This window comes from Ursus americanus, chromosome 26 (assembly GCF_024610735.1).
Source record: "Ursus americanus isolate L20-20 chromosome 26, mUrsAme1.1.p, whole genome shotgun sequence".
Classification (NCBI taxonomy): Eukaryota; Metazoa; Chordata; class Mammalia; order Carnivora; family Ursidae; genus Ursus; species Ursus americanus.
Window position 1 is genome coordinate 13477403 of NC_142152.1, and position 15692 is coordinate 13493094.

Consider the following 15692-nt stretch of genomic DNA (forward strand, 5'->3'; position numbering starts at 1 on the left):
GGCTGTAGGGATCATATTTTGATTACTTCTTTTTGTGAAAAGATTCCAGAACTCCTGAAAGGCCTTTCTTTGTTGCTGCTGCTAATTTGTATAGACTTTAAAAAGGTAGTTGTAATTTAAAGTTTCAGTGGATTTTTTTCCTTTCAAAAAGGTAATATCTTTGTTTTTCCTCTAAATTATAAAAGTAACACATTTATTTTGGTCAACATTTTATAAGATACTCAAATAGTACATAAGTGCAAGTAAAAAAGTAAAATCTGAGAGGTCTGTTATCTTTGCTTTTTCAGAGATATTAAATGAAAACAGTATTGTGCATATTCTTCTAGATTTCTTGTTAATAACTTTATGAACATTCTTTATATGCATTTGTAAAAGTGATATGACATATAAACACCATTATGAAGCTGTCTTTGTTCACTTGCTTTTGTTCGTGTTGGCTCATACAGAGCTTCAACCCTAGCAGCCACATTAAAACATTGTAAAAGAAACAGTTGAAATTTGTTTAATGGAATATTTTATTTAACATAATATATAAAATATTACCATCTCCACATACATTAAAAATAATTAATGAGATGTGTTACATCCATTTTTTTTTTTGTCCATATGGAGTCTTTGAAATCCAGTGTGTATTTTACACTGATGGCACATCTCAATTAGAATGATAAATTTTCGTTGGAAATACTTGATCTGCGTTTAGATTTTATTAAATTTACAGTTGAAAACATAGATTAACATACTGATTGTTCCAAAGATACTTTATGAGATAGATTTCTAGAAAAAGAACTGATAGATCAAAGGTTTATTTTAAATTTTTGGTAGACTTTGCAGAATTGTTCTTTATAGCATTGTACTGGTTTGTAAAGTAAACAGTACATAATGTCTGTTTTCCTTTGTTGTTTCCAACACAGGACATGATTGGTCACTCACACAGACACACAGAAACCTTATACCAAGGTAAATATTTTTACACATTTATGCTACTTGTTTTTCTTCATACTCCAATTGGAAGAAAAGGGTCACTCTCACTATAAATATTTCCTTGGGGAGAACAACAAAAAGCCAGACCCAGAAGTAATGAGAAGCTGAGAAGTATTAAGGTTGGGGGCAAGGATGCAAAAGAATAACTCAGAGAAGATGTAATCTGTTCTGGTACCAAGTAAATCAAGGTCTTAAGAAATTTACCCCCTTGTACCTTTCTTAGGAAGCTTTTGGAGGTCTCTCAAGGAGTAGGGAGTAGATGAAGAGGAAAGAGGTAAGGAGAATTTCTTAGGATAAAGATGAGTGAATGAAGATGTAGAGAATAAATTCAGACTGGAGCATGTTTTTGTCAGATCCCATGCAGAAAACAGATGGCGAAATCAACCTGAGCAATGGAAGAGAGTTTAATGAAGGGATCGTTTACAAAGATGTGGGTGGGTCGTTGAGATAAGGGAACTAAGAAGCATCTCACGGTTAGCAACAGCGGGATGCCTACTAAGCCGAGGCCTGAATAGGCAAAGGAAGAGAGTAGTTAACTGGAATTTACCAGAGCTATTACCTTAGAAGAGGAGCCACCTAGTGGGAACTGTGGCTTTAGAGGAACATAACCTCTGCCAAATCACAGGAGGAAGCTGGGGGTAAAAAGAACCCAGCCCTCTCACCTCCCTCCCAATGGGTACTTCTCCCTAGCCAAGCCGCCCAGAAGCTAGAAGATAAGAAAACAGGAGTAATGCAGTGTGCGGAGGGAAGCATTCTTAGACGTGGAGCAAATGGAAAAGGATGAGTGAATCTGGGCACAAAGAAAATATCCAGCTTAGAGCTAGAGAATGGAGGACTCCAGAAAGGATATAACTTAAAAAAAAAAAAAAAAAGACAGGAAGAAATTGATAGGTTACCTGATTTATTTGAATATGTACATTAAAGAGTATATTGATTCTTCTACCAGAATGTATGGGAGTATATTAGTGATTCAACTAAAAAGGGAAATATAACTTATGGGGAAAAGGAAATGTATAAATAAATGCTACAGGAGGGGCACAGATTAAGTACCCTAGAAGTGTAGGTTGTGGATGGGAGCAGGCAGGAGTAAGGAAGATTTCATAAGACTCTTAATGGTAGAGGGAAATTTTAACAGATAAAGAATTGAACAGGAAGGATTTTTTTTCTGGGTATAAGAAACAAATACGTCAGAGCTGTGGAGGTGGGAAATTGCAGGGCTTGTACTGGAAATAGCAAGTAGTTTGATTCGGAAGATGAGGGAGAAACAGGGGAAAGTATTCTAGGACTAATTCAAGGGGAGCCATTTGAATGACAGGCTAAGGAACTTGAAATGGGTTTTCTAGAAGTTGTTAATGTACGCTGGAGTCAAACAGAATTCAGTTTGAGGCCCAGCTGTGCCATTTAGCTTTTGACATTGGACAAGTTAGTGTGTTTACTAAGTTAGAAAATTGAGCAAGGAGATGGTTGTGAGGGTTAAATGAGATAATGCACACTAGGTACTTAGTACAGTGGTTGAATGGTACATAGTAGACCTGTGGTAAACAGTAGCTTAAGAAAACGGAAAGGCAACAAAAACTTTTGAAAAGGGATACCCATAATAATAGGTGTGCTTCAGGAAAATTCATTCAGCAGTACAGCTGACCCTTGGACAGCACAGGTTAGAACTGCCTGGGTCCACTTGTTTGCAGTGTTTTTTTTTTTTTCCTGATCAATACAGTATAATCCTATAAATGTGTTTTCTTTTCCTTATGATTTTCTTAGTAACATTTTCTTTTCTCTAGCTTACTTTATTGTAAGGATAGAGTATATGGTACATGTAGCATACAAAATATGTGCTAATCAACTGTTTATATTATCAGTAAGGCTTCCTGTCATCGGTAGGCTGTTAATAGTTAGTAACTCTTAACCCCCATGTTATTCAAGGGTCATTTATGCAAAGTAAATGGCAACTGGATCCAGACCAAGATTGGGGTGACTTTAAGTTCATAGAAAAACCCATGAGAGAGATAATATGAATATGATTTAAGGTAGTGGTATGAGAAGCTTGGGATATATGTGAGATATTATGGAGGGAGAATTTATGTGAGTTGGTGTAATTAATTATTAACATATTTAGGGATATTACAGTTACGATTTGCAATACTTAAATTTGACCCTGAGGGATAGCTAATTTATCTCACATGATTAGTCTGTTTAGTCTGTTTTATTTTTATGATATTCATTTTTCAAGATGTAAGTTAATATTTTATTATTAAAAACAGTTTGTCAAGGTAGGACATGTGGCTCAGTTTGGCATCACATACTGAAATTGGAGCAATACAGAGTAGAGAATAGTATTTTTAGGGGCGCCTGGGTGGCACAGCGGTTAAGCGTCTGCCTTCGGCTCAGGGCGTGATCTCGGCGTCATGGGATCGAGCCCCACATCAGGCTCCTCCGCTATGAGCCTGCTTCTTCCTCTCCCACTCCCCCTGCTTGTGATCCCTCTCTCGCTGGCTGTCTCTATCTCTGTCGAATAAATAAATAAAATCTTTAAAAAAAAAAAAAAAAGAATAGTATTTTTAAAATGTCACTAGGAAACTGAAATGTTTGTAGCTTACTGTCAGTTTTCAGATGAGAAATTTGTATGCATTTCTACCATTTCTCCACTTGACTACTTCTCCTTTGCTGAATATTTAGAAGCTTTGAGCAATAGATGTCATGCTACCAGAGTCTAGTGTTACAGTAAACTTATAGTCTATTAATATATAAGTGAAATTAATTACTGTGTCATTTTATGAAGCAGTCAGTTGAAGAGAAAAGATGAATTCTCTCTAATCATATTTTAAAAATAAAAGAATGATGTAATTATATGATTTTTGGAAGAAGCATGTAGTCAGGGTGGTTTCATCTTACAGAGAAGTAACGGACATTGCACCCTGGATTCACATAAGGGTTCACTGATCTGGACTTTAGTTTCTGTTCTATTACCTGTAGCTCTGTGACTTAACTTGCAATGTCTATGTATCTTCTGGAAGATGGAGATATCTCACCTGCTTACCTTTCAGGGAAACTGGAGAGAGATCAAATGAGATAATATGCTTGAATTTATTATGGAAACTGAAAAACTTTACAAATGTAAGCTATGAGTATGTAAATTACTTACATATTTTCATTTCTAGCCTATTCTCTTTGGTTTCCCTGCCAAAAATTACCCTTTCAAATGGAATTTATCATCTTTCCAATTCTCCCCATCCTCCTCCTCAGCCTCCCAAGGAGAAAAATCTTACTGTCTGAATTCTTCTATTTTAAGAGTCCATAATTTCTCCCAGGTTCAATTGTCATGCTCAATGTTTTAGAATTATATTTGGCTACTGGTCTCCAAATCCTGTCAAGTCATCCTTTATAATAACCATTGTTTGAAGTTATCCCTTTTTCATTCTTTCTACTACTTCCTTTATCCTCCCATGCATAAAGTAGTAAAACATTATCTCTACTGGCTGCTCTACTTACATTTCCCCTGGTCAACTCTGGTTACAGTGTAGATTTGACTTTCTAAAAAGGCAATTTTTGGTTCTTTTTTTTTAAACTCAGAAACCCATAGTTTCCCATTGCTTATGGGAGAAAATTCAAACAATTTAGCTTAGCATCCGGAGTGAACTCTGGCTTTATCTTCTATCTCTTACACTGGCTCTGTTCCTTATCAAGACTGTTCTTGTTCTCCAACTAGGCCATATATATTCTTGATTGGTAGCAATCTACTGGAAAGCCATATCACAAGTAATTTTATCCCACATGTTTAAAAATCCATTTCTGGTCAGTTTGAAAATGTTATAAATTACCTTTAGTCCTAGTACCTTTTCAAAAACTTGACTAACCTTTTGGACTCATTTAATCTTTTATTACCAAGTTGTTGAAGGTGATAATGGGGAGTTCAAGTAACCAACCATTTGATATCTTTGATACTGTTTGGCTTTTAACCAGTTCCTCCTGAGAATTAGCAGTCTTAAATATCTCCAAAGACCTTCAACTTTGTGTTTGATACAAGCAAATGGTTCATTTTCTCACTGAATTTAAAAAGAAAAAAAAAAGTTGTCTGTAATAACTTCTGAGCTAAATACTTTGCATGATTAGCCCAAATATATTTGAGTTTTAACTTGTATTTACTTAGTTCTAGATATAGCTAAAGTTTCTTCTTTGAGAAGATAGTATATGGGCCATTCTTTCATTTTGCGGGTTTTTTTAATATGATATGAATATATGAATTGTTTTGAATACACAGTGTATATGAATATACATTAGTCTTTTTAAAAAATTAATTATTTCGACGGGGTGCCTGGGTGGCTCAGTCGATTAAGCATCTGCCTTCAGCTCAGGTCATGATCCCAGGGTCCTGGGATGGAGCCCCATGTCAGGCTCCCTGCTCAGTGGGGAGTCTGCTTCTCCTTCTGCCCCTCCTTCCTGCTCTTGCTTTCTCATTTTCTCTCTCTAATAAACAAAGTCTCTTTAAAAATTACTTTGAGTATCTTTCCAAATGTTGATTTTCTGCCACTTGTATATCTTCTTTGGTGAAATGGTCAAATCTCTTGCCCTGTTTTAAAAAATTGGATTTTTTGACTTAATGAGTTGTAAGAGTGTTTATAGTGGACATAAATATTTTGCAGGTATTGGGGCACCTGGGTGGCGCAGTCATTAAGCGGCTGCCTTTGGCTCAGGGCTTGATCCCAGCGTTCTGGGATCGAGTCCGACATCAGGCTCCTCCGCTAGGAGCCTGCTTCTTCCTCTCCCACTCCCCTTGCTTGTGTTCTCTCTCTCGCTGGCAGTCTCTCTCTGTCAAATAAATAAAATCTTTAAAAAAAAATATTTTGCAAATATTTCTCTCTCTCTCTCTTTTTTTTTTTTTTTTTTAGCATGCCTTTTCATTCTCTGAACGTGATCTTCTAGTGGGATATTTTGGGATGGCATATTTTGCCACCCTTCAGTGGATTCTAAAAACTTTGTACAATCCACAGATCTTAGCAACTGACTAGATAATAGGGCTTTAATAAGATCAAGATCTTGGACATAGTGGTATAAATAACAACAGTAGGGAAGAAGTTGAGGTCAGTTTGGGATATGTTGAAATTGAGATTCTTGGAAATATCCCTATAGAAATGTACTTTCTGTTCCCTCAACCTAGAACCCTTTATTTCTGGATCTTCCCGCAGCTGACTCTTTTTTTTTTTTTTTTGTCATTTGGGTCTCAGTGCACATATCACCTCCTAAAATAGGCCTTCCCTGGCCTTCTTATCTAATGGTGCCCCTTCCAAACATCACTGTTTATTATATTAGTTTCACTTTCTCTCTAGCTCTTTAGCTGAAGTCATCTAATCATGTTTGCTCTTTATATTATCTGTTACTTTGCCGAAATGTAGGCTCCGTTAGGACAGCAGGATCCTCTCCTGTCTTGGTCCAGTGTAGCATGAAAATTTCCCCCTCTGAATTAACTATGGTTCCTGTCTGTCAAATTCTGTTGTATCTTTTTGGATCCTTAACTTCTCATTTTCTCAGCGTCATAGCTATTCATAATATTTAAAATTGATCCAGAAGTTGTAGTTAAAACAAAGAAAATATGTAAACTGCATTTTTGTTTGAACCTTACCCTAGAGGTCAAAAGGTATCATTAAAAATAATCTGCAAAGGGTCTTACAGTTATGCTTACTTCTTTCTCCTCACTGATTTCAGGTAATTTACATTGATTTTAATTGATGTCCATTAAATATTGGGGGGGATTTACATTTTTACTATTTCATACCAAGAAATCCTAGCCATCTGCGAACAATTAGATATATTGAATTAATCTTTCTCTCTCACTCTTTCTCCCTGAAAAATACTGCTGACCTTTACACTTGATTGTCTCTCCTCTGTTTTACAGAGTAAGAAAGTTAGCCTGAGTTCTGTGAAAAACCAGAGAAGAAAAACTAAGAGGATAGTAGACAAGATCTTTCCAATTTGCATAACGTAAGTTCTTTTCACTATTCTTGGCCTGAATCTTCTGTTAGCTGACAAAGCTGTTTCTATGGAAACAAATAGTCCAACTTCTTAGAATGTCGGAGGAATGCTGATCACTTAAAATGAGACTTCCCAGCTGCTAGTCAAAAGGCGTTGCTTGTGGGAGAAGGCGAGGAAGGATAAATTGAAAAAAAAAAAAATCTAGAGTTCTGGACACTAGCGTAGACGACCGTCTTCATGTTCCCCAGCTGTCACACAAATGGTTCTGTTTCTTGGTGTGGAGTTTTCAGTGGGCCTGTATTCTTCAAGCTATTTCAGGTCCCCCAATCTCAATCTTTTTTAATTATTTGAAACTTATTTAGCTTCCTTTTACCCCCTTCTCCTATAGCCAACTCACATAAGCAAATCTCTTTCTCTCCCCAATTGGTTTGAAATTAGCATTGAAACAGCTTTGGCCTGCCAACCTGAAAATCAGTTTTCTTGTTTTTTGGACTATGTAAAGAGTTTTGACTTCTTTTTTATTTTTATTTTTTCTTGGGTGGGAGTATGAGCTGGGACTCTGATGAGGATGTGAAATGTGGGCTTTTGAGGCATTTTAAAGACAGTGTATAATTAGGGCCAGGAACCTGTAACTATATTACCTGCATAAGGTGGTCTTTTATTTACACATCTAGTTCAGTTATTTACCAGCTTCTGAATTGTCACACAAAAGACTTTTTTCTTTTTCTTTCTCTCTTTTACTTTTGCTTGGGGCGTGTGTGTGTGTGTGTGTGTGTGTGTGTGTGTGTGTGTTTTAGAGAGGGAGAGTATAATTCCTTTGGATTGCCCCATTTTATTGATATGTATTGACTACATGTATGAGCTAGAGTATTCATGTGTGGTTCGCCTGTTTAAGAATTATAATGATCTTGATGCTGGAGCTATGGGACATAGCATAATGTTTCTTTGATCCTGGACTTGTGAATCTTTTATGGCCTCATGAATTAACTTGTGACCATTCTAAAGTCTTTTGGAGTGTTGTCTGGTGAGATCATTATTTAACCGAGGTGGTCTGGAAAGATTTCTTGAAGGAAATGGGGACTTGTGGTAAATCTTGCATTTGGGCAGGAAGAAAAAAATATGCGATAGGCACAAATGAGGAAGCAAACTTAGGAAGTTTGTTTTGGAAAATAGTAAAAGATAAAGTTAGAAAGTTTTGATTTACCTTGTGAGTTGAAACTCCGTTCTCTGGGCAATATGAAGGCCATTAGAAGTATTGAACGTAGGAGCGATTTACTCGTATACTTAAGCATTTGTCCCTTGCTAGATAACAGGGTTATAGAGATGAATAAGATACAATCCCTTCTTAATACCCATATGCAGTCACCTTCAAATTAATGTGTCCAAAACTAAACCCATATTACCCTTCAATTTCTGTCTTCTTCTAATTCTTCTCCTGTATTTTCCATCTTAGGATATTTGCCATCCATCTGGTAATCCAAAAATAGTGCTACTGGAGTCATACTGCCTAGGTTCGTTCCTATTCTGAAACCTCCCTGTTTGCTTGGTCCCTGTGCTGGACAGTATCATGGATCCGGAGCTGAGTCAGTATGGTTCCTGACCTTTAAAGGCTTCCAGTCTGATGGGGCAGACAGACAGATAGTTACAAATAGCTGTAGTCTAATTTGATCAGAGATGTGACAGGGACTGTGGGATTTCAGAGCAGACACATAAGCAGTTTGGGGAGTCATGGAAATCTGGAGGAGGATGTATTTCAACTGAGACCTTTAAAAGGATAGTAGGCAAGGATTAGATCCTAGGCAGTCTGATTCTGGAGCGTGTTCTCTTAAACATTTTGCTGTCTTGGGTAACTGGGTAGGTATAATGGCATTAATTAGAACTGAGAGTGGAGGAAAAGGATTAAGGAGAATATGAGGGGATTAAAGGGAAATAATGAGTTTAACTGTGGACATGTTAGTTTCTAGATCCCTATAGGACATTTTGGTAGCTAGGCTAATGGGCAGGGATCCTGTCTCTATAACCCTAGTACCTAGCCAGGAGTAAATGCTCAGTTACATTTATGTACAAATCACTCTTCTTTTCTAAATCTTTGATGACTTTCTTATTGTCTTGAGAATTAGGGACTTATGTTTAAGGCCTTTTGTAAGTTGGACCCAGTCAAACTTTCTAGCTACTATTCTCTTGTACAAGCTGACTATCTTAATTCAACTTGCCCTATTTGTACTTTTCCCACACCTTTTATCTTCCTGCCTTTTGTTCACATGGCCTCTTGCTTATTTTTCCATTCTGTCTCCAAGACCTACTTCAGCCCCCATTCCTCATCTACGAAACAGGCATATTTGGAACTACTTTTAAAGTAGTAGTGAGGATTAAATGAGTGAATACTGTGTAAAGCGTTTGCAGTATTCTCCAGCACATAAGTTAAAGTTGTAAGTGCTGCTGCTACTACTGCTACTCCCTTCTCCTCTTCCTCTTTCTCAACTCTCCACTTTTTGCTATGTGAAAGGCAGACACCAAGTTCTAGTAATTCTGTAACCTGTATTTTTTTTAACGTAACTTTTCTTTGTCCTCACTGTCTTATTTCAGGACCACATTTCTTACAGTTGGCTTCAAATTGGTCTCATTGCCACCCTTCAGTCAATCTTAATATACTTCTGCCAGACTGATATTTCTCTAAAAGTGAGTGTGACCATGTCAATTCTGCTTTAAGTCCTATAATAATTCTTCATACTTTTAGGATAAAGGTCTAAGTCCTTAAACTCTTCAGTCTGGCCCCCTGCTTGCCTTTCCAGTTTTATCATTATTCATGTATGGTACGCTCCCATTGTCCCATCCAGCCTTATTGCATTCTATTCTGTTTTCAGAAAGTGCCATATTTTCATACTGTTCATGCTTATTGGTCATGTGATTCCCTCTGCCTGGAACAGACTCTTGTATCTGGCTAATTTTTAGTTGTTCTTTGAAATATTGCTCAAAGAAATGTATCCTTATGTTTTGAGTGTTTGCTGTGACTCCTTACCACATACTAAGTTTCAGAGTCCATGGTCTGCAATCCTTTATGAATTTCTGACATTCTTAGTTGAACAAATACTTACTGGGCATTCTCTAAATGATATGTATTGTGTTAAACACTGGGGGGTATAAAAATAAGACCAGACTCGTATCTCTAATTAATTTAAAATCTAATGAGGAGAAACCAACTGGGGAAGAATAATCATTCATTTTCTTTGCTGTCTCTCCCAAGTAGACTGTGAACACTCCAAGGGAAATGACCAAAATGGAATTTTAAGCGGATTAATATCAGGTTGCAGAAATTTTTCTGAGAGTAAAAGACTTAGATCCAGAAAGACAAGCATGATAATAGTCCAAGCATGAAAACTCTGACCCAGATCACCTGGCCCAGTCTCTTTTGCAAGAGCTGTAATTCCCCCCCTCCTGTGATCTATTATGGTGAATATGGACACAGCCTTACAGTTTTTAAGCTGAGAGTTTTAATTTCAGATCATAATTTTGTAGACCAGCGTATAAGGTAAAAAAATATATTATTCATTGTTAAATATGATTTTTAATCCCCAGTAAATATTATAATTGGAAAAAGTTGAAAGTTTTAATTTTCTGGAAATATGTATACTCCTAGACTTTTAAAATCAAAATTAAGCATAGGATTACAGTAACTCCCACATACATTTCTGCTTACTTATAATGAGAACATTAAATAAGCTGAATTTGCATTACATATAATCAATATATAAAACTTAAGAACAGCCTAATATAATTCTAATAGTTCTCATTTTACTGAAAAAGAAGGCAATCCAATTATCATAAGTTATTTATGCGTAGATCACATAACGAGAGATGTTAAAATTTGGATACAAAACAGAAAAGTCTACCAAAATTCTTGTGAGAATTTAATGCTAGTGGCTTATATGGTTTGTACCTGTTTTCCTGCCTGTTGGTCTAGTGGTTTTCCTCTCAGTCTGGGTGGGGTTTAAGAAGTCCGTGGCAAGATGTTTGAGAGAAGATTGGCTGGCATGTTAGGAATATTGTCTGAAAACTCAGCTTTTGCTGAGTTGGCATGTGCTCTAACCAGCCTGTGTACTGAAGTGATGCTCAGTCAAGGAGGTGGTAGGGTTATTATTGTAAATATTTTTAAAGTCTCGAACAGAGAAGACTAATTAGATTCAATGTGTGGGTTTACACACATATAAACAATCTGCCTACTTATACCTAAGAAATGGCTTGATGAAAAGCCAGTGTCATCCAGTAAAATATTTTTCTTGTCTAAAATATGTTGAAGTGGGGAGCCTAGGTGGTTCAGTCAGTTGAGCGTCTGGCTCTTGATTTCTGCTTGGGTTGTGGTCTTGAGGTTATGGAATTGGCCCCAAGTGGGGCTGTAAATGCAGCCTGGAGTCTGCTTCTCTCCCTTTCCCTCTGCCCCTCCCCCCACTCATGCATGATTTCTGTCTAAAATAAATAAATAAATCTTTTGAGAAGTAATAACATATGTTGAAGGATTTAAAAAATAGAATCAGGTTAATAATGGGTTTTTAAAATAGAATCAAATTAATGCTAACAATTAATATGCTTCTGTGTATTTTTTAGTTTTAAAACTTGCATACAATATCTCACTTAGAACAAGGCTGTGAATAAATTTTCCAAAGAAATCTGAGCTTCAGAGAGAGAAACTGACTAGTCTTAACACCAGAAGAAGTGGCGGCGGCAGAATTAATATTCAGTTTCTGGTCTCTAAGTCCAGTATATTCTTATTTGCTGTTCACTGTGACTTTAACATTTTTTGAGTGGTAACAGATACTACAATTCAGATACTCTCAATGAATCCTCATAAAGAATTAACTCATAATTTTTTTTTTATTGTGACTGGTTATAAGGACTGATAACCCACATAGTCTTTTCTCATTTAATGTGATTTTATCCTATAGATGCCTTAGCTGCTAATTAAAGTTTCTTTTTCATTTGCTATCTCCTGCATCTCATAAACTCCTAAAAGCGAAGTGTCCCCCACAATACTACCTTAATCTCAGGTGAGCCACCAACATGGCTTGCTATATGCCCATTTCTTTAGCAGTTTACTAGGAAGTTATTTCAATCTCCTGTATTAATTGGGTGTAAAGTAGTGTGTTGAGACAACTATACAAAGATGATCAAAACATCTTTATACCTTAAGCAACCTATTCTCTACCAGACCAGTACCTAAAACTTTCTTACTTTCCCACTTTGCTAAACTTTCCAATACATGATTTTTCTCAGCTGTAGAATTGAACAGTATGCTTCAAATCATTGGGAAGGGATTTTTTTTAATACCTTGATTTTCTCAGCATTATCTATAAAATGAAAGGAAAGTACTTAATCTAGATAGCAAAATAATGTTGTACACTTATGAGATACTATATTGTGTATAGATTGGAAGTGGGCTGTGTAAAATCTACTTTTATATTGTAATTCTTACACTTTTTTTCCCCATCTTTCCCCTTAGATTTCCTTCATGGATACATTTCATAGCATTATTATGTGATGTGAGAAGTTTTTTTTTGTTTTTTGTTTTTTGAAGTAACATGGATTTTATACTACAGAATCAAGAGATTGGCTTTATAGGAGAAATTGATTTATAAAAAGTGGTACAGGTTTTTATAGATAACCATGACAACATCCCATATGAATGGGCATGTTACTGAGGAATCAGACAGCGAAGTAAAAAATGTTGATCTTGCATCACCAGAGGAACATCAGAGGCATCGAGAGATGGCTGTTGACTGCCCCGGAGATTTGGGCACCAGGATGATGCCAGTACGTCGAAGTGCACAGTTGGAGCGTATTCGGCAACAACAGGAAGACATGAGGCGTAGGCGAGAAGAGGAAGGGAAAAAACAAGAACTTGACCTTAATTCTTCCATGAGACTTAAGAAACTAGCCCAAATTCCTCCAAAGACTGGAATAGATAACCCTATATTTGATACAGAGGAAGGAATTGTCTTAGAAAGTCCTCATTATGCTGTGAAAATATTAGGTAAGTAAATACAGCAGTATAATAGAAAATGCTTTACTTTTGTTTCTCTTGCCTTCCATAAATGTGTACAGGAAAGAAGAGTATAATAGAATGTAAGTAATAAACAATTTGAATTCAGACCAAGATAATTTTCTTGCAAAGACCATAACCAACCATCATTGTTTACTTTTAGTCACATAGAGCTAAAGCATATGGCTAAAATGTTCAGTCATTACAACATGGCTTTTAGATATAATCTTTGAATTAAAAATTTCTACATGTTGGCTAACATTTATATCCTTGAAATTCAACTTCTATTTCAAACTCAAACTTTTATATCAAAATTACTGAAAAGCAGTTTTCAAATTTTGAATTTTTGACTTCCTTGAAGTTTGTAAAATTGTAATGAAATTACTATCTGTAGCTTATAATCTATTTGATTTTGTGTAATTAATGACTGCCAATAAGAAGTGGATCTGTTCCTATGGCATCATACACATAAAACATGGCTCAAAATTCTGAAATTCCATTCTGTGAAAAAAACAAAAAAAACTAGTGCCATGAGATATTAGTAGATATAAACAAAAAGAAATCTGTGACCAAATAAATTTTGAGAACAGTGGGTTAAATAAGTTAAACCTCTTATTACAGGATTTTAGATCCTTTAGAGTGTAATACGCATTATGAACTTGCAAGGGAGATTGAAGTCAAATAAATGTTTCCAAGCTTAGAATATTTGATCATTGAACTTATTGCCTTCCCTTCCTACACACACACACACATACACACAAACACACATAAATGATCAGTGACTGGTGTTAGGGGTATACATTAATTTGTGTTCCCTTAAAACCAGGCTAACTCAAATTAAGTATTCTATTTATTGGCATTTATTATTTATAGATGTGAAAATAAAGCTACTTCCACTAATTTTCTTTTTCTACTTCTACTTTTCTGTGGAAGGAGAGAGTTTTCGTTGTTGTTGTTCTGCCATTCATTTAAATGTCTGTTGAGCTCTGTACTCAGACCATCCTATGTGATATCCACAATAATTCTGTTAACAGGACTCCATAATCTCCATTTTGGAAATAAACTGAAATTGAGTTAACTCATTGTTTAAGATTCCAAGCTAATAAGTGATAGAGCCAAGTTTGAATTTGCTTAATCTGGATATGCAGTTGGTGTACTCCAAAGAGTTTAAGTAAAGAATGATGTCCAGCATGCTCTTCACTGGATCACAACTCTTGGTACCAGGAATAGAACACCTTCTTGTAATTTTCCCAAAAATACCATATATACTAGATTTGTTCCTCGCAAAGTCTCTATATTCTAAATCTGAAACAGTTTCTACTAAATCACGTCATCTTCTTTGTTACAAATTTATTAAGGAACCACACTTCTTAACAGGAAGCAGTGTGCATGCTTCTCTGTGTTTTAAAAAATCAGATGTGTTCAGTGATAGTGAAGTCTGGTAAATGTCTTAAGGCATTATAATTATAGTGAAAACAGGCCGACAGCATCTCCCTTGCTGTCCTGTTCACTGCTCTCTTGTGTGTTCAATAAACTTGTCTTCTTTAAAAAAAAAATATATAGTGAAAACAGAAAAAATACGTATTTTCAAAATACATTTACCCGAAGGATTTTATGCTCTTTTTTACAAAGAGTTTTGTTAGAGTAAAAATATTTAATTCCTCATTGCCTCTTATTGGCCCTCATATCCCACCACTCCGTTGTTGTTCTTGTTGTTTTTTAATTTTTTTAAAAAAATTTATTTGAGGTGGAATGAGAGAGAGAGGGAGAGGGAACATAAGCGGGGTGGGAGGGACAGAGGGAGACAGCGAAGCAGGCTCTCCACTGAGCAGGGAGCCTGATGCAGGGCTCGATTCCAGGACCCTGGGATCATGACCTGGCTGAAGGCAGACGCTTAACCGACTGAGCCACCCATGTGCCCCTCCATTGTTTTTTATTAAAATATTCTTGTGAATATTCTCTCTGACTTGGAGAATGATTACATTATAACATATACAGCCCAAGCCTGGATTGATTTTTCCTTTTTTTTTCCTGTTTAAATTTCTTTAAGGTTAATGTATTTGTCCATTTGCTTTACTTAGATCAGGCAGAAATGTCTATCTAATAGATAATATTCATGTACTCTCAGTAAAGAAACAAATACAGCTTAAGCCAGATTCACTTTAGTGAAACTGTTGGGTTTTTTGTTTGTTTGTTTCTTTTTTGCATAAGCACAGAAGATTGGAGACCATTTCTCTCAAAATTTTTCTTTTTTCCTATTTCTATTTATGTTGTTTGCCTACCTTTTCTGCAAGTATAGATTAAAGGACAGCTATATTTTCCTCCATTTTGCAATCCAACTGTGGTTTTCAAAAATACCTTTTTGCAATCCTTGAATTTAAGGCTGTTTTTCGTATTTTGTTTTAAAATAGTTCAAAATGTAGTGCCGGGGCACCTGGGTGGCGCAGTTGGTTAAGCATCCGGCTCTCAGTTTCAGTTCAGGTCATGATCTCAGGGTTGTGAGATCGAGCTCCCCAACGGGCTCCATGCTCAGCACAGAGCCTGCTTGAGATTCTCTCTCCCTTTCCCTCTGCCTCTCCCACTCGTGTGCGTGGTGTCTGTCTCTGTCTCTCTCTCTCTCTCTCCCAAATCTTTTTTTTAAAAAATGTAACAGGTATCTATAATACAATTTTTGAATAAGAGAATACTTAATATTTTGAGAAATAAGTAC

General features: G+C 36.1%; 1 protein-coding gene across 13 annotated transcripts in view; it reads left to right on the forward strand.

The window, feature by feature from the left end:
• Positions 1-15692, forward strand: part of PALS1 (protein associated with LIN7 1, MAGUK p55 family member) — a 73614-nt gene that overhangs the window by 12872 nt on the left and 45050 nt on the right. For 4 of the 13 annotated variants that reach the window (XM_087856034.1, XM_045810499.2, XM_087856035.1 and 1 more), the window contains exons 2-4: positions 912-957; positions 6872-6957; positions 12443-12973. In XM_087856034.1, coding sequence (XP_087712160.1) covers positions 12607-12973 — 367 coding nt within the window. In that variant the 5' untranslated portion in view covers positions 912-957; positions 6872-6957; positions 12443-12606. The remainder of the gene's footprint in view (positions 1-911; positions 958-6871; positions 6958-12442; positions 12974-15692) is intronic. The other 9 variants (XM_045810505.2, XM_045810501.2, XM_045810509.2 and 6 more) reach the window with 5 other exon arrangements.